This window comes from Heteronotia binoei, chromosome 9, assembly GCF_032191835.1.
Source record: "Heteronotia binoei isolate CCM8104 ecotype False Entrance Well chromosome 9, APGP_CSIRO_Hbin_v1, whole genome shotgun sequence".
NCBI classification, from domain to species: domain Eukaryota; kingdom Metazoa; phylum Chordata; class Lepidosauria; order Squamata; family Gekkonidae; genus Heteronotia; species Heteronotia binoei.
Genome location: NC_083231.1, coordinates 59,342,125 through 59,362,143, shown reverse-complemented (window position 1 = coordinate 59,362,143; position 20,019 = coordinate 59,342,125). Strand labels below are relative to the sequence as shown.

General features: G+C 43.3%; 1 protein-coding gene across 1 annotated transcript in view; it reads left to right on the top strand.

Moving 5' to 3' along the window:
* Positions 1–20,019, top strand: part of ARHGAP10 (Rho GTPase activating protein 10) — a 183,960-nt gene that overhangs the window by 132,245 nt on the left and 31,696 nt on the right. The window contains exon 19 of the mRNA XM_060246668.1: positions 3,947–4,097. Within this exon, the coding sequence (XP_060102651.1) occupies positions 3,947–4,097 (151 nt within the window). The remainder of the gene's footprint in view (positions 1–3,946; positions 4,098–20,019) is intronic.

Below are 20,019 nucleotides of genomic sequence, written 5' to 3'. Positions count from 1 at the left end.
GGGTCCACTTTTATACTGACCAGATGGATCTCTCATACCCACAGATTCTCCCCCCACCCCCGTCATAATGCAGTTATCTTCAATCACTCTTTACAGATGTTAGCAATGGCTTCATATCACTTGGGAACTCTTCCCCCCACCCCTTCTGTACTGAACGTGCTCTACCCTGCTATCCAGTTGTCTCAGGATGCTAATCAGCAAGCTGGATTCCACAAATGAGTTCATCCAAAATGGTTGAAAAGGTCACTTTAATGCAGATTAAAAAGGCAGTAAGGCTACTCACTATGTCTTGTTTCCAGTGGTTCAATAGACCTAGTATGGATGCTCGGGATTTAGGGTCATGTTCTTAAATGTCTTGGCAGAACAAGTCCTGTTTTCAGAAGCGACATGAGAGCCAGTGCATTATGTATTATGCTGACTGTAATGGCCCACAGGAAGAAGTTTAAATTTTAGCTTTGGGACTCTCCCACCTCTTCCAGGAAGGTGGTGGTATCCTCATAAGGAAGCTAGTGTTCTGCAAGTTAGTCAGCCACAGGATATTGCTGCTGCTGCATTTCAGGTTGAACTGCTCAGGGGCCATGATTATACTAGAGCAGACCTGACTTGTGTTTATTTTTATCTTCTGTACTTTAAGGTCAAATATTGCGTGTTATTGGTATGATGCCTTTGGGAACCATGACGTGGCCTTCACAGTAGCTAGGCTTGTGCTTTTCTTCCACAGTACAACACAGTGGCTTCCCTGAGCTATTATTAGGACAGTCATTTTGGACTTGCAAAGCAGTTTCACTGCTTCATGATTATTTCCCAAGTGTCACATGCAGGGCTTTTATTGAACTAATTTTTTCAACCATTTTGTATAGACTCATTAGTTGCATCTTGCCTTTTATCTTCTTTGCTTTGCTTACATTTGTAATTCATTGTGTAATTGTTTCAGCTTGTATTATTCATGGTTTGATGGTGTTAATATTTTTATTTCTTATGATATCTAATTCCAATTACGTGTTAGAGATGTAATGAAATATTTGCATGTGACTGAAGGAAAAAATCAAGGAACTAATCATGCAGAATCAAAACCATGTGCTCTATGTTTTTCTCCAGACAACAAAATGCATTTTCCCATCCACCTCACTGATTTCATGTCAGAATATTAACTTGGTAATGTTGTAGGTTTGATAGGTTTTTTTCACCCCTTCCAACACAAATGTGTATGCACACACATACACACAAATTAATTCTACATGCTGTAGAAGAAATGCATAGTGCAAAAGAAATAAACATAAGGGCACACAATAACATACTCTTTAGAGCAGGGGTATCAAACTCATAAGTTATGAGGGCCAAACTGACATAAATGAAACCTTGTCGGGTTGGGCCATGTTTGTCATAAAATGTAATGCCAGGTAACGGAGATACAAACTTTATAAAGGACACAGACAAAACCAATTAAAGATGTCTTTTTAAAAACCCTAAAATAAAACCTGCTTAAAGTATTAGCACTCTTGCAATACTGCGGTAAATTTCAAAGCAAGCTCTTCCCTCCCCCCCCCACTTCCTCTCTGGGAGAGGAGCCTCAGCCAAAGGAGAACATAGAGGTTTGCTCTGTAGCTCCTGTATGATTAAGCAAGCCTGGCAAAGCAAGCTGTGACACAGAAAGAAGCAAGCGAGAGGGAGAAAGAAGCAGACTTGCTTGTGGGCCTGATAGCAGCCCTCTGGGGGCCTGATCTGGCCCATGGGCTTCACGTTTGACACCCCTGCTTTAGAGTATAACTTTTGTCTTCAAAAGTGTACATAGAATGTATGTGTGTGCATGCACAAACACACACACACACCATTGTTCTAGCTGGATTTTTTGTTTTACTGGATCTGATATTGATGTAAAGCGTGCCTTTCCTAGGCTAGGTTGATAGCACTTGTTATACCAACATCAGAACAAAGAGAGTGTGTGGGGGGTGGGGGTGGTTAAAGCTACAGTAAAGACAAAATATGGAAGTTAAAATATGCCAGTGTGTATTGAAGAATTCTTTCCCATTGCAGAAAGTGCCTGTTAGGAATAAAAGCCTTTGCTCTTGTGTCTGCTGGGTTAGCCTAAAGCAATAGGAAGGAGCACGTGCTGGGCTGTTGATAGGAACCTGTTTGTCTATTTTTGCAGCAAATAGTAGTTACATAAACAGGAATGCTGGCAGATATTCATTTAAAGTGTTTATACCCAAGTTCTCTCTCTAAATATCCATGTAGAGGCTTGTGATAATTAATTCCTAAGAACAATACTTTTCAGTTTAGAAAAGAGATACTAAGTGGGGACATGATAGAGTAGGGCTGCCAATCCTCAGGTGCAGGCAGGGGATCCCCCAGTTTGAAGGCCCTCCTCCTGCTTCAGGGTCATCAAAAAGCGGGGGATGTCTGCAGAGCACTCCATTATTCCCTATGAAGATCGATTCCCATAGGGTGTAATGGATAATTGATCCTTGGGTGTCTGGAGTTCTGGGGAGGCTGGTTTTTTAGATAGAGGCACCAAACTTTCAGCATAGCATCCAGTGCTTCTCCCCAAAATACCATCCACGTTTAAAAAAAAATTGGACCAGGGGGTCCAGTTCTTTGAGCCCCAAAAGAAGGTGCCCTTATCCATTATTTCAAATGAAGGGAAGGCATTTAAAAGGTGTGCAGTCCCTTTAAATGTGATGGCCAGAGCTCCCTTTGGAGTTCAGTGGTATTTGTCACACCCTTGCTCCTGGCTCTGCCCCCAATGCCTCCTGGTTCTACCTCCAAAGTCCCCAGATATTTCTTGAATTGGATTTGGCAACCCTCTGATAGAGGTTTATAAAATAATGCACAGGGTGGAGAGTGTTGACAAAGAGAACTCCTCCCACCTCTCCCAAAATATTAGAACTTGAAGGTATCCAATGAAACCGATGGACAGTAGAGTTCAGAATGGACAAAAGGAAATACTTCTTTACACAGTAATGTAGAATTAACTGCCAAAGGATGTAGTGATAGCCATAGGCATAGACAACTTTAAAAGGGGATTAGATAGATTTATGGAGGATAGGTCTATCAGTGGCTACTAGACATGGTGCCTGAGAGGAACCTGCTCATTCAGAGGCAGTTAGCCTCTGAATCCCAATGCCAGAAGGCCCCCGGAGGGGAAGGCCTGGGCCTCTATACCCTGCCAGAGGAACTGTTAGGTCACTTTGTGAGACAGGACACTGATTTGATCCTTCAGGACTCTTTTTATGTTCTAATACAACAGGAAAAATTGAGTAGGAAAAAAGACACCCCCCAGACTGTAACATTTTAAATGGCAGCAGTGTTTTAGCAATCACATATTAGAGTCCAGTTTAATTTAGAGGTGTGTAATCACTACAATGTTTGTGATGTTATGTGTTCCAGTAGTTAATAAATGTGTGCTTTGTTGCCGAGTGTAATGACTGCATTTGAGAAAGTTGAGTAAGCTGTTCTTTCCTTTAGCCCTCTCTGGGGGAAAGATAACCAATCCCCAAATAATGCTAATTGGAAAAATATAGCAGAAGGGAATATAATCCTATGACTGTCATCAACTCTGATAATTATGATGGAGGCTCTGGCAAAAAATACATTTGCTTCAGTGAAATGGTAGAACTTCTTTCTTGGCTTGGTGGCTCATAAAGAAATATTTCACTTTTCCTACCAGCTGGCAAGCTCAGTTGCACATACCTAGGTCTGTGGATTAAGTGATTCACATAGCAGTTAATGCGTAGACTATATTTTTATGCTTTAAAAATCATTTTTTTATTATTTTTAAAGAGTCATGGCACAATCCCAGAATTTGAAGAATAGAGTTTTGGCTCTTTCCTCCCTTGAACAGAATCCAAAGCAAATGTTATTTGATAATGGTTTACAGTTGCATTTATACAGGTTGCTGTTGCTGTTGATAGTAAATAATTAATGCCTGTTGTGCTCTTTATTACAGATTTTCCAAACTCTGCCTGATGCCACTCTTTCTGAGCCAATCTCTGTGTCAGTGTCCCCTCCAAATGCCCCACCACGACAATCAAGAAGACAAGGGCAACGTAATAAGAGGCCTGTTGCTGTATATAATCTCTGTCTTGAGCTGGATGACAGTAAGATGTTAATTATATTTTCTATCTTGGCAGCAGAGTGGAGTTGCAGTATATCTTGTGTCATCAGGGCAGCCTACAGTAGTTTTCCATTTCACTGTTTCGATTATCTTTTTTTTTAAATTAGAAAATGGAGAGAGGAGGCAAGGGAGGGTGCATTCTTATGACATAGTGCTGTATATATCTGGAACTAAAGGAGAACTTCTGTTCTTCTTAACACAGTGGCTCCATTTTTAAAGCCAAATCTGTGTGACCTCTGATGACAATTATACAACTGTAAGATAAATGGAAAAAGATAGGAACCAAAAGAAAAGCAAGTGTTTCATGAAAAGACCGCTAATGCATTTGACTGTTCCTTTTCATGTGAACTGAAAACTCAGCTCTGGTGAACTACTAACATTGGACTAGATTCTTTACAAATACTAAATATCAGGCAGCCAAAATAACTGAATATGGCCTATCAAGTGGTAAAAACACTTACTGGGGTAACATGTAGCTGGTTAATTAAAACTGAAAGGTGTATGAATAATATTTGCAGGTGTTTGTCATTTAGTCATATACTATTCTTGAGAAGTGCCTGAATTTAGCAATGCACTGCTATCTCTTCATCTAGTTCCTTCCCTTTTATCACCATTAGTTAATTACAAGTGGGGGACCTGTGTGGATTTATATCTTCCCATTCCCTCTGTTCCTCTTGTTTTCACTTTTTCCTCCCTGTAAGTGCCTAAAACTTCTTCTCTTCTTCAGCTTCTCTTTCTGGATTTAATCAGTTCTGAGCAAACACCTGGTTCTTATGAGGGGTTAGAAAAACAACCAGTGCCATGGATGGACAGTTGTGGCCCCTATTTAAAACAGGGGCAGTGAGCTGGTTAAAATGAGACTAAAGGATATGGTTGGATTCTAGAATGCTCAGCAGGGATTTTGAGGGTCCTAATGGTAGTTCAGATGGAATCTTGATAGGGGCCTGGGATTGTGTCTTAGTTTTTCACCAGCAGGTAGAAAACCAGCTTCCTGGTCATGTGGCACTGAAGAGCTAAAGAGGATTGGAAGACATCTTAATTATCATTGATGCAAAATGGGCTGAATCTGACACAATATGCTATAAAGGAATTCAAAATCTTATAAGAAGTCAGTGATGGTGGAGAAGAAGCGATACTTCTCTGCTACTGTTGCATCAACTGGCTCATGTGCAGCCCAGGTTTTTAAAAGGTATTCATTAATTGTTGACTCCAAGTATATAGTGCTAGAACATCACAGAATTGCTTATCAGCTGTGATGACTTTGTGCAATTCTTTGCTGATAAAATGTCTCAGAACTGCTCTGAATGTCAGTTGCAGATTGATCATGTGGTGGACGCATCTGAAATGCCATCTGGTCCCGTTTCTATGAATAGTTTTAGTCTAGTCTTCCTAGGATTTTAGGGGCTGTGAGGGCCACCACATGTGGCCTAGACTCCAGCTCCTCTTGCACTATTAAAAGGCCTATGATAAATATAATTTGTACTTCAGTCTCATAGAGGAACTTCCCTAGGCCACTAAAGCAGGCTGTTCATAAAAAGATAACTATAACAGACTATGTTTGGTGGAAAGCTTGGAGCCAATTGTAGACCAGTATCAAACCTCTCTTTTGGAGATAATAATTGAGAGTGATGGCATAAAAGCTGCAACATTTTTTGAATGACACACCTTTTGACCCTTTTAACTTTAGTTGGCTATGAAACAAGAGATGGCCTTGGTAGCTTTGATGAACAGTCTATATTTATAGATTCAGATGGGTAGCCATGTTCATCTGAAACAGCAGAACAAAGTTTGAGTCCAGTGCACCTTTAAGACCAACAAAAGTTTTATTCAAGGTATAAACTATTATGTGCAAGCGCACTTCTTCAAATATCAGATGGATATACCTATAAAAGCCTTCGTGGCCTGGGACTTACATATCTCTCCTAATACAAGCAGCTGTGGCAGTCTCACTCACTGCACCAGTTGCCATTGTGCAGACTGATGAAGTTTGCAGATGCTAGATGCTTCTTTTTGTTCTGTGGCAGCACCTACATTGTGGAATAGCCTTCCAAAATCTGATAAGGCCCTTCCTTGATTTCAGTTCAAGTGCAAGGCAGAACTGTTCAGAAGGGCTTATAGTTAGTAATCTAATTACTGGATGTAAGGTGTGTTAAAATCAGGGCTTTTTTGTAGAAAAAGCCCAGCTGGAACTCATTTGCATACTAGGCCACACACCCTGACACCAAGACTGAGTTCCTGTGCATTCCTGCTCAAAAAAAGCCCTGGTTAAAATGGTTGGGTTTTATCAAGTTTTTTTATTGATGTATTTTTTCCACATAATAGGAAATATAACAAACTCGCTATAACCCTACCACACACCCTCCCCCACCTCTTCCCCAACATAGCCCATCTACAACAATAAAAACAAAGTACAAGGGGCATATATTCAGGCAGCTAAGAGTAGAGAATAAGAAAAGAAAAAAATAGTTAGAATGGGGTGGGGTAGGGAAAGAAAGAAGTTGTAATATATATCCAGTTAAGCAAGGAGTGGAGAAAGTGAGGCATTGCTGCTCAAAGGAAATCTTGGCAGATGAAAGTGAAGGTTTCAGGAGCTTCTCTTCTGTGGTATGCGATTCTCTCCCTTATACAGAGATCTAACATATCATTGACCCAATCATCCACAGAGGGAGAAATACAGGATTTATAGTGCTACAAGATAACCCAGGCTGCCCTTTGAATGTATAGCACAGAGGTGGCCAAACTTGCTTCATATAAGGTGCTCAAGAGCCACAAGATGATTTTGGAGGAAGAGGCAGGTGGGATTTTGCTGTAGGATGTGACATCATCAGAATGGGAGAAGCTTAGGAAGTGCCATCACCTGACCTTTGACCTCAAAGTGACATCACAGGACAAGAAATCACAGTGATGTTACATCCTTCCTAGGCTCCCTCAGATACAGTGCAGTGACTCATGAGACCTCATACCCTGCCACATATTTTGTTAATCTTAAGGTGCTACTGGGCTCTTGCTCTTTTCTGCTGCTACAGACAGACTAACACAGTTACCCATCTTGATCTAAGGCCCTAAGAAAGATCCAAGTGGGCAGTCGTGTTGGTCTGAAGTAGTTGAACAAAGCAGGAGTCAAATGGCACCTTTAAGACCAACCAAGTGTTTTTCAGAACGTAAGCTTTTGTGTGCTCTCTAAGCTTACATTCTGAATAAAACTTGGTTGGTCTTAAAGGTGTAACTTGACTCCTAAGAAAGATTTTCTTGCTCTGTAAATTTAATGTGTCAGTAGGCCATAAGATTTGTTTTTGAATGTGCAAGACTAGTGCATCTGGCAGCATTTTACACATGGATGTTCTTACACAGTTGGATAGTAATTGTGGTCTCCTCCCAGACCTGTCATCATTTGAATAAAGAATTAGCAAATCAACCAACCAGTCATTATAGATACTTAAAACTTTTTTTTCCTATTTAATGGTCATCTATGTTTGCCTTATTTAATAGCCTAATGGGAGAGTTCATTCAACCCCAGCATTTAATTAATTGACCTGTCCATCCATTGGAGGGACGGTGGCTCAGTGGTAGAGCATCTGCTTAGGAAGCAGAAAGTCCCAGGTTCAATCCCTGGCATCTCCAAAAAAGGGTCCAGGCAAATAGGTGTGAAAAACCTCAGCTTGAGACCCTGGAGAGCCGCTGCCAGTCTGAGAAGACAATACTGACTTCGATGGACCAAGGGTCTGATTCAGCATAAGTCAGCTTCATATGTTCAATATTCTGGCACAGAATCACCTCCACCACCACAGCTATTGTGTAGTAACAAAGTTATCTGGTAGATGCTCATGTTAGATGACAGCAAGGTAAATCCAAGATAAAGCTCACAAATGACTGTTGAAAGTATGATGTTTGCATACTGAACATCTTTGGCACAAAAGTCATGGCTTTAAGTCCCCACTCAGCCATGCAGCTTATTGGGTGATCTCAGGCCAGTCAGTCTCGCTCAATTTAACTTTAATTCATAGAGCTCTTGTGAGGATAAAATGGAGAAGGGAAGCCATGAAATCATATATACTAAAATGTGTGTGGTTGCATACAACTTAATACATCTACTTCTCTGAAAGTGAAAGACTGAACTGTTTACCCGTGGGATTTGAAGATTGCCATATTTATGTCAAATTTGTGTCAAGTTATACTTTTATATAAAGACTATAGATTGCAGAAAGGCATTGTTGACAGATGATTGCATATCTCACACTGGAAGATGAACAAGTGAGTTAGCTCCTTAAAAATATAGCTGACATTTTAAGGCCCTGTTACAGTGTTGCCTGGTTGGCAACACCTTTTCCTATGGGAAGAGGGTTTTACATCCTAGCCCTACCCTATTCGCCAGTATTCCTAGGAGGCAACCACGAATAAGCAGCAGTGGTAAGGTGAGGCAATTAAGTCATTGGTTACAGGATAGAGATACATGTTCATGAGAGAAGGCGTATCCAGCAAGCAATGTCCATCTTAGCGAGTCAACTGCGACTGATGAGATTAGAAAGTTGTCTCAGCCTACTGCCCAAGGTCTGAGATCAAGAATTGTTATGGTTTAAGAAAGGCGATAGATCACTGATGGTTAGAGTGGTTTCAACTGATGCTTATTTCTCACAGGCCTGTGTCAGTGTTATCAGTGTGTGTAGCAAGTGCTGTCAAGTTACTTCCGACCTACAGTGACTATACAAATTAGTGACCTCCAAAACATCCTATTAACAGCCTTGCTCAGGGCTCGTGAACTGAGGGCTGTGGTGTCCTTGAAAGAGTCAATCCATCTCATGTTGGGTCTTTCTCTTTTCCTGCTGCCTTCAACTTTTTTAGCATTATTATATTTGCCGGGGACTCCGGTCTTCTCATAATGTGGTAGAAGTACGATAGCCCCAGATTAGTTATTTTGGCTTCTAGGGAGGGTTCAGGCTTCATTTGATTTAGAACCCACTTATTTGTCTTTTGACAGTCCACAGGATCAGTAGAACTCTCAGTGAACACCTCTTTTCAAAGGAATTGACTTTCTTCCTTACAGCTTTCTTCACTGTCCAAATTTCACACCTGTGCAGAGTAATGGAGAATACTGTAGTATAAATTATCTTGATCTTGGTTGTCAGCAAACACATCTTTACACTTAAGTATCTTTCCTAGCTCCTTCATAGCTGCCCTTCCCAGTCTCAGCCTTTTTCTGAGTTCTTGGTTGCAGTCTCTCTTTTAGTTGATGATGAAGCCAAGAAAAAGAAATCTTGGAACAATTTCAAACCTTAAAGTTTTGTAATTCGCCAGTAGTCGTCACTTTTGTCTTTTTGATGTAATCCTACTTTGGTGCTTTCTGCCTTAACCTTCATCAGGAGTTGTTTTCAAGTTTTCACTATTTTCTGCCAGTAACGTCATGCCATCTGCATATCTTGGATAGTTAACAGTCCCTTCCATAATTTTTCACTCCACCTTCATGTGAATCTAATGATATGTTCATTCCTTATGATATGTTCTGCATGTATTTTGAACAAATAGGGAAATAAAATAAGCCTTGTCTGACACCTTTGCCAATTGGAAACCATTTTGTTTCTTCATATTCTGTCCTAACAGTAGCCCCTCGTCCAGAGTACAGGTTGCACATCAAAACAATCAGATGTTGTGGCACACTTATTTCTGTTAAAACCATCCATAGCTTTGCATACACTGTCAAAAACTCTGTTGTAATCTATGAAACACAAGCTGATTTTCTTCTGAAATTTTCTCATATGCTCCAGTAATCAATGTAAATATGCAGTATAATCTCTCTAGTGTCTCTTCTTTTTTCCCCTCTATTCAGCTTGAAAATATTATCAGAGATCAATAAAAAATATTTCTACATTTTTTTTCTTAAGACAAGACAGACTATGTGATCCTTTCCTTAGAGTTCATAATCTCCTTGGCAGTTCAGTTTTAGAAGATTAAGCTTCCTTTTCTCACTGTAGCTGAGTCTTAGTGGAAATTTCTCTTCTTACTCTGCTTGTATTTGGTTTCTCTTTATAAGGGAACTCTTGGATCTATCATATCTTGGCATTTTAATTCTGAAGTCTAAATTAGCATCCTAACATACTATCTGTGACTCTGCTGTGAACTGTTTTCCACAGTTTGATGAGAATGTGATTTCTTGGTCCGTTTATTTTTAGCTACCTTGATGAAATGTTTATGTAGGGAGATGCTGTACATCTGTAGCTTTTCTTTCTTTTTTCTTTTTTTTTAAATTGAAGACATTAGGTGTGGCTCAGTATTCTTCTAGCCAACCTGAGGGCTGCCTGAAGATGTTAATACATCTCCTTTCTATTTTAGCACAGACGTTCCAAAGCTAGCAAGCAGCCTGCCTTAAAGTGAAATAAGGTGAAGTTTTCAGAAGAGACAAGGGAGTGGTAACACCTAAGCAGATGCCAGATGTCAGCTGCCAGCAGCAGCTGCAAAGACACATGCAGAATGTGCTTCTTATAGGGAGCGGTTTTTACATCCCAACCCTATTCTCTTCTCCTGTAATGCTGGAAGGCAAACATGAGCAAGCAGCAGTGGTAAGGTGTGGCAGTTAAGTGATTGGCTACAGTATATAGATGCATGCATATAAGAGAGGAAGAACCAAGAAAGCTGGTCTAGAGCAGTGATGCACAGTGGCTCAAGAAACACATGTGGTTCCTTAACATGCCACCTGTGGCTTTTCTGTCCACCATTATCCAATGTAGCACCTGGAAAGTGGACAAAGCCTTTCCCCAATGGGGCTTGTACCTGGAAGTTGATTCTCCCCTTGAAACAGCTGCTGCAGATGAGTGGGTAAGCTGCAAGCCTCCCTGAGGTTCAGAACTCTTCCAGGGTTGGAAGAAATGTCATTTTTAAAGTTGAAGGTAATTATGAATGTGCCTCTGTGTGAGCTGTGGCATTCCATCAGTGCAGAAGATATCTGTGTATATGGATAGAAGAAGGACAGTGGAATCACTGCAATGACTCTGAGTGCCCCAAACATTCCATTCATTTTTGTAGAGGAAAGCAACTTTTCTGAGCCATGAAAGGAACTCTGCTAAAACCTTGTTGGGAATATCAGTTCTTGTTTTTAGAAAATTTATATACCACCTCTCTTGAGACCCAGAAACTCACAGAGTAGGACCAATGTAATGAAATCATTAAAAAAAACACATAAGAATTATCAACATTGAAACAAGGCATAAAAAACAGCATGAAATGTTTAGCAACCTAAAATGTTATCTGTAAAGCATCCCTAAGGCTAGTTGCAAACAATAAAACAGCTAAAAATAGAACCCCTCAGTTAAAAGCCTGGGTAAAAAATCTTTTAACCTGATGCCTACAGGATTGGAAGGGAGGTACCAGGTGAGCATGGTTGTGTGCATTTGTTAGCAATTAAAAACAAAACAAAACCTTTAATACTTAATAGGGAAAGTAAAAAAAAACATAAAAGCATTGAGATTAGTTGAAATCCAGGTGCACCAGAAACATTTTCTTTCACCAAAGATCTTTTTACAAAGTTTTGTTGGGTAATTTCAAAGCCACCTCCCCCAGTCACTGCCACAGTAGGTAAAAGTCCTTTTATCATGTGAAGAATTGGATTTGAATGGGAGAACCCTGGTCTCAAAATCCCATTGAGCTAAAAAGCTGTGGGTGGCATCCTTATAGCCTAAGCTGCCTCACAGAGTTATTATGAGGTGAAAATGTTTTTCTGAATTCCACAGAGAAAAGGGTAGGAAGCAAATATAATAAATAAATCTTTGCCATCCATATATTAGAATGCATTAAACTAGGTATTTTTTTTCTCCTTAAAGCTAAAATCAGTAATGATGAAGGCGCTGAACGTCTGTTGTCCATTTGGAACGTGACACTTTTAATATTAAAATGGACAATACTTTGAAGTACTGTAATTTCTTTCAGTCTTGCCTTTAAAAAGATACAAGGAAGGCCCTTAGACCATATAGGGCTCTTTTTCTAGCAGGAGCTCCTCTGCATATTAGGGCATGCCCCCCTGATGTAGCCAATTGTCCTGGAGCTTACAGTAGGCCCTGTACTAAGAGCCCTCTAAGCAATTGGAGGATTGGCTACCTCAGGGGGCATGGCCTAATATGCAGAGAAGTTCCTGCTAGAAAAAGAGCCCATATTTAAGCTTTGTGTTTGAAAGTTAAAGGCTGATTTTGCAATAACAACACTGATTCCTTAAGCTCTGTTGTCAATGCTAGAGAGATGTTGCAGCTGAAATTGAAACAGTTCCATGGTCTGTGGTTGTAAAATAGATGCCATTTTTGAACAAGTGCTTCAGATGCCATACATGTTGAATTCTCTTCAGAGCTTAATTGTCTTCAGAGCTGTACTCTTTAAGAATGGCATCTTGTTGAGAGCTGCCTTGAAATCTGATCTAAACTTGTCCATTTGAGGGTCAGAACAGAGAATTTGCAAAGATTTCAAGGGATCTGGGCATCACTGTGGCTTGGAGCCTCTCCTGTCTCAAAGGCCAAGTAGCAGCATTGAATGTGTTGTGCCACTGCCTCTTGTGTTGAGGGTTACTTCTGTGCCATACCATTCTTCTTCCATTTGGATATTTAACCCTTTGTAGAATGCATACTACAAGACAGCAGCCATGGGATATTTCTCACCAACCAGCAGCACTTTGTGTTATTGAATGGAAGTGTGTACTATACTATCACCCAAGTTGCTGAACATCTTTAGACTGGAATAACTGTGCATAGAACTGCACAGAGCTCTCAGGATGGTCTGAATTAATGCCTTTTCTTCCTGGCAGCAGTATCACTGATTTTTCTCCACTTAGCTGTTTTCTGGAATTGTGTCTAGAGCAGGGGTGTCAAACACCAGGCCCGCGGGCCAAATCTGACCCACCCAAGGTTTTGATCCGGCCCGCGGGGCTCTTTTCTCCCCCCTCCTCCCCCTCCTGTCCTTACCCTTTGAAGCTCCCAGTTCTCTTACAGCTCCCAGGCTCTTTGAAGCTTCCAGGCTGAGACTCTTACAGTTTCAACCTGGGAGCTTCAAAGGCTCTTTGAAGCACCTTTTGAAGCTTGCAGGCTGAGTCCCAGGTTTTTCCTGCCTTTCTTTACTGGCTACTGCTAGGAAAAGGTGGGGTAGATTTTAAGATCCATTCCACATTTTCCTTGCAGCTTTGTCTGTACTCTGCAATGGTTGCAAATGGAGTGGAGATGGTTACATTTCAGCTTTCCTATAGCTAGCTGAAACTCATGCTTCTTGGAGTTGTGTCCTTGCAAACAAGGATTGATGCTTTTAGGCAGCTTATCTCTCCTGAATGAACCTAATCTAGTGAATACTCTAATGTGGGAACCCACAGCCAAAGGGGGATATTATACTGGAAAGGCTTTGCCAATCTGAGTAGACCGATGGGGAGAAGTTTACAATGCTATTTCATTGTTTCCACAGAGTCAGAGCCTTATGCTTTTTCTTGATGTTTTATTTTAAAAATTGCATTGCAAAATTCCACTAGTCCCCCACCTTTCTAACTTAAACCATTGGAAGAGTTTAAAGCAGGGCTTTCTTTGTAGGAAAAAGCCCAGCAGGAACTCATTTGCATATTAGGCCACACCCCTGACAGCGGCATTGTTTCACATAGGGCTTTTTGTAGAAAAAGCTCAGCAGTACCTCATTTGCATATTAGGCCGCACACCCCTGGCACCAAACCAGCCGGAAACTGCGTTCCTGCTCAAAAAAAGCCCTGGTTTTAAGCATGTTTGTATTTTAAGTTTTAAAACATTTCTTTGATTGGGTTTGTCTGTGTCCATTATAAAGTTTATATCTCCACTACCTGGCATTATATTTTATGACACTCAAGGTCCGGCCTCACAAAGTCCCATTTGTGTCAGATCTGGCCCTCCTAACAAATGATTTTGACACCCCTGGGCTAGAGAAAAGGTACCATTGGAAAATGTTTCCACAGTGTATCTGTCTTTGATGTCAGTCCTCCTCAGGCCCAAATAACAACTGTTGTTAACATGGTTTAATTGAGTTTACTTATAGGCAGACACAACAAAAGAATCTCAAATGCAGTTGTTTTCTATAGAGGGTTGGAATATTTTGGTTGATTGAGAAAGATACTTCCCTTTTGATGTCTGCTGCAGTTATGAGATATCTGTGCTACTTCACGCTGTAAATAAATTACTTTGACTTGTATTGATGTTGTAACCCAATTTGTCTCTCGTGCTACACAAACTAATTCATGTTGTCTTCAGCTGACCTTTTTGAAGTGGGATGTGTTCTAGGCATAGTAATGTGACTTAATGAAAGAATCCAAGTTGCATACCATTGGGGTTTTTTAAAGCTTGCTAAAAGGTATGCTTAATATATACTTCTGTAATATAATGTATACTTTTGTAATTCCCCTTCACACACATGATATTGATTATAATATTATAAACCTACACACTCAAAATCTTCAGATATAATCCTGGAAAATATTTGTGAAATTTATATTAGTTATTGCTTGTCACAAATGCATGCTTGAAGTTTAGGTTACATTTCTGTTGTATTATATTATTTATTTAGTGAACTGTTTTGTGACTCATAATGTCTTCCAGTATATAATTAAAACATACGGCAGGGGGAAAATCCCCAATCCCCTGCCCCCACAATCTAATAAAATGCCTGCAATCCATGCACTATTAAAAGCACTGGTAAATAAAAATAGCCTTATCATGGCTGCTATGAGTATCCAAGAATGGCAATCACTTCCTCTGGCAACTTATTCCATAAAGTGGGAACAATCAAAGAAATAAATAAAAATATGGGCCCTTGTTGATTCTGGAAGGGGGAACAACCAGAGAGTAGCAAGCTGAAGACAGACTGGCCCATGGGACCTAGGCCATGCAGGACTTTAAACGCCAGAATCAGGACATGAACTAAAGTTGGGAATAAACATGCAGCCAATGAAGATGGTTTGAAATAGGCTGTATGTGTTCTCAATAGCTGTCTCATAACTTCAATCAGGCTGCTTCATTCTGAATCAGTTGTAATTTCCAAACTGTTTTCAAGAGCAGCCCATTGTAGAGCACATTGCAGTAATTTAACCAAGAAGTTATAAAAGGATGGAGCGGTGTGGTCAAGTCAGCTGAGTCTAGGAAAAGAGAGAGCTGGCAAACCAGATGAAGCTGATAGAAGGCACTCCTGGCTCCTCTACCAACCTCTTTTCAAATAACAAAGAAGCATGTACTATGAACTGCAATCTAGCTCCAGTAGCATGCAACTCACTGTGTGCTATGACTAATGACCCCAGATAGGGATGCATCTAGTCACATCTAGTCAGTTCACTGAGGCCAGCATTGCTATTATGATGTTGTGGCGGAACTGGTCCGATTCTGCCTTCAGACTCAGTCCCATCAACTCCCTTTTGAGTTGCCAGTTCCTGAAGGGAGCTTATCTTCTTCCTGCCACTAGGGCACGCTGCCACCACCTGCTCAATTTAGGGGTTCCTGACTGAGAGGAACAGGACTCCCAATCTCCCTTGTCAGTTCTGAGGCCTGGCCTCAAGGTCCTCTGCCAACCAGCACCTGGTTAACACACAGACCAAAGTCCTTCTTTGGGAGACCCCTGGAGGATTGGCACTCTTGCCAACTGTATGCCTTCCCCCTTCCTTGGACTCATCTCTTGCAGTAGTGTGATCTAAGGTGGTTGGGGAAACTATGTGGTACAGAGGGACTGCCTTTTAAAAAGACAAAACATTTATTTAAAATTTACAACTATATACAGGCATTTTAAAATAGTGAACAGAAGAAATCAATCAAACTAGGGAAAAATGCTCCTTCTTTCCCTATTCTACAATACTTGCCCTGACCATACCATTCAGCACAGACAGTCTCACCAACCCAACTGACTGAACTCAAAGCCCAACTCAAACTGAAGGCTTCCCACCAAAAATCACTAATATAAAACCCAGATCTTCTTTGTGGTCTCTGTGCATCACACTGATGGGAGAAGGCGCCGACGCCGATCACGATCGGTAACTTCAAAGCTGCAGATTTCCGCGCCCCCGTCCCAGTGCGCATGCCCAGAAGCCCCCCTGCGCATGCTCACCAGGACAGGAGTGGACATCCCGCCAGTTCTCTTCTGACTGCCGCTGAGATCAGTCGGTCTTCACTACGGTCGGTGGATTGCTTCATAGCGTTTTTGTTGGATTTCCAAGAAAAATTTTCTAGACACTGTTCAAACTGTCTTTGCATCGCTTGTGAGTGGGGAGTGTTGTTTTTCCCTACTTTCCCAGTACCCCTTTCCACCACCCCCTCACCCCCCACTCTTTCCTCGCATGGAAAAGCGGTGGGGATTTTTCAAGCGGTGTGGGAAGTGTGGCAGCAAAATCGCCCCACCAGACGGCCACACTCTTTGTCTGCTTTGCCTGGGAGAGGCGCACAAACCAGATTCGTGCACCCATTGCACCAGGTTTTCGAGGCAGAAGAGAAAGAATCGAGCGGCCCGCCTTGTTACCGCCCTGATGGAACAGGCGTTGTCCCCTCGTAAGATGGCGGCTCAGTCAGAGCGCGCGCCAAAATCTTCGACGTCGGAACTAATCGATACCGACAGACCCTCCTCCGACGCCAATCGCCCCACTAAAAGAGCGGGCTTGGCTTCTACGTCGGATACCTCCACACCGGCAAAGAGGTCTAAGGAGGGCAATGGAGCTTCTTTGGAACCGAAGAAGAGGAAAAAGGCTGACAAGCTAAAACATGGCAAAACCGCTCCTCGCCGAAGTCACCATCGGACCCGACAGTGTTGGTCGTTCCGCCGCTGAAGCTGTTTGCTTCACCACGCTGTCGGCTAAGCCCACCGATGCTGGAGTTGATGTCGACGCAGATTGACATCTCGTTGGACTCAGAACGTGAGCTAGAGCTGGCACAACGGTCGGGAGTGGAAGACAGCCCCCCGGACCTCGTCCATGTCGGAGGGGAAAGCCCTTGGGATCAATTCGACAGCTCTCATCGAGGCCGATCTCAGAGTCCTCATCGGGATCGCCCCTACAGCCCAAGACATGGGTCCGCTAGAAGTGATTGCTCTAAGAGCTCGCAGCGAGACTGATCCCCGAGCCCTCGGCATCGACGCGGTTCACGTGAACCGACTAGGGACAGATCCCCATATGATCGCTCGCCTAGGAGGCGCTTGGATGAAAGCTCTCCGTCTCGACCAGCACCGCCACCACTGCCTTGGGACCAACGCCAATGGCAGTATCTGTATGGATCGTACCCGATGCCATCGATGTTCCCATGGTTTCCCCCACGCCAGGCCGAGTGGGACCAGCACTCGGAGGCATCTTATAGATTGAGGACATCCTATAGACCCCAGAAGCGCCGCCCATCGGCGTCGGTGTTGAAGCCTCCAGTAGAGGAGCCTCCTAAGAAAAAGAGGTCCCCGTGCCCTTTGGCCTCGGAGGAGGTTACACCCCCAGAACCCAGCCGGGACCGGCCGTCGTTACCCTCGGAACACTCGGAATCCCCAGCGGGTTCCCTGAGGTCGATAGACGGTTCGATACCGGAGGAACAAGGGGCATTGTCATCCCCAGAGGAACAGTCACCATCACACAAGGTCACTGAGGAGCAGCCCATCTCTCCCTCGGAGGACCTAAAATCCTATGGGGACTTGATTAAAAGAATGGCTCAGTCCCTATCCCTCCCAACGATCCAACCTCAACCAGTCGTCACAGACAATGTATTTGACATTGTACAGAGGGACACATCAACGGCAATAGCCCTCCCGCTAACAACTGTGATGCTGCACACAGCAAAGGCCTCGTGGGACAAGCCTGCGTCCACTCCCATCTCGTCGCGCAGGCTTGACCACATGTACCGGATACAAGAGTCCACAGCAGACTTCCTCTTTAATCACCCCAAGCCGAATTCGGTGGTGGTGGCATCATCTTCAAAAGCAAGGAAGACCCATGCTACCCCCCCCAGATAAAGGGGGGAAGAAACTGGACAATTTGGGACACCGAGTCTACTCGGGCTCGCTGGGGCTGAAGGTGGCAAATTACTCTGCCTGTATGGGGCAATATCAACACGCCTTGTGGGACCAATTGTCAGCAATTCTGCTAGGACTTCCAGAGCAAAGTAGGAATGCGATCCAGAAGATACAGAAAGAGGGCATTGCACTGGCCAAACAACAGCTAAACTCGGCCAAACACTCGGGTGACATCGGAGCTAAAACCCTCACAACAGCGATCACACTGAGGCGGCACTCATGGCTAAGGTCCACCACACTGCAGGCCGATACTCAAGCGTACATTGAGGATTTGCCATTTGACGGCAACAGACTGTTCAGTGCTACTACTGACACGGTACTACAAGAGATGGATAAAAGTATCCGGACCTCCAGAAACCTAGGGGTTCCTGTCTCATCTCGTCAGCAAAGCAAGCAACCTTGGTCAAGGCCATGGAACAAAAAGTCTTTCTCAAAGCAGTCGGGGGAGCAACAGTGGAGGCCTAAGAGCACGACATCCTTCTCAAAGGCCCCTTATACCACCAAATCTAAATATTCTCCGAGCTCTACTCAGTCGTCTCGCCAAAAGGGGAATCAGCAGCCCAAACAGGGTCTTTGACTGTATTTCCCCATATTCCCCTTTCCCCTCCCGTACTTCAGACCATACCCGGCTGTGGCCTTTTTACCAGGCGTGGTCCACAATAACAACGGATCAGTGGGTGTTATCAATAATCCGGCTGGGTTACATGATAGAATTCCAACAGGAACCAGCGGTTCCAACATTCTTCTACACCAGCCCATCTCCAACTCTTCAGGAGGAGGTGTGCGTGCTGCTCCAAAAGGCCATAGAACCAGTCCCGACAAGCCAAGAGAGACTAGGCTTCTACTCCCATTACTTTGCTATCCCAAATCGAGATGGAGGACTACGTCCCATCATGGACCTTCGAGGCCTCAACTTCTACATCCCACATCACAAATTCAGGATGACCTCCTTACCCAGCATACTTCCCTTGTTGAATCAGGGAGATTGGATGGCCACCCTAGACCTGCAGGACGCTTATTTTCATATAAGTATCCATCCGTCCCACAGGAAATTCCTCAGGTTTGCCATCGGGCCTATGCATTATCAGTACCGAGCCCTGCCCTTTGGCCTTTCCATGGCCCCCAGGGTGTTTACAAAAACAATGGTCGTGGTAGCAGCCCATATGAGACTACAGGGCATCATACTATTTCCATACATCAACGACTGGCTCTTGGTGGCAGAGTCAAAAGACCGTCTACTGCAACACATCACCACCACCCTGACCCTGCTGCAGGAATTGGGTCTACAGGTGAACAAGAAAAAGTCCTTTCTCCAACCTTCTCAAAGGGTTCAGTTCATCGGGGCGATCCTGGACACCCAGTCGTGCAAGGCATTTCTACCGGAGAAGCGTGCAGTGGACATAGTGGACCTGGTACAGATCTTTCAACAAAACCAGACGGCCACCGCTCTTCAGGTGCAACTGGGACTTCCTCCAACCCATCTTCCAGAGGTGGGGGACACCAGAGATAGATGTCTTCGCCACCTGCGACAACAGAAAGTGCAGACGGTTCTGTTGCTGGAGAGGGAGAGATCCGCTGTCGCTAGGAGACGGCCTCCTGTTCCCATGGAACCATTGTCACGTATACCTGTTTCCCCCGATTCCGCTAATCACGCGGGTAGTGCAGAAGCTGTACAGGGAACGTCCGGAAGGAATCCTGGTCACCCCATGGTGGCCCAGGCAGCACTGGTTCGCCCCCATCTTGCGGTTATCTAGGGGAGTCTTCCACCATTTCCCCACGGTGCCGAATCTACTGCTATCCCAGCAAGGGCTTAGTGGTCCACCACGATGTCCTGCATCTGAAGCTGACGGCGTGGAGATTTGGGTGAACTCATTAAGGGCTTAGCACGTCATCCTCAATAGTAGGAGAGA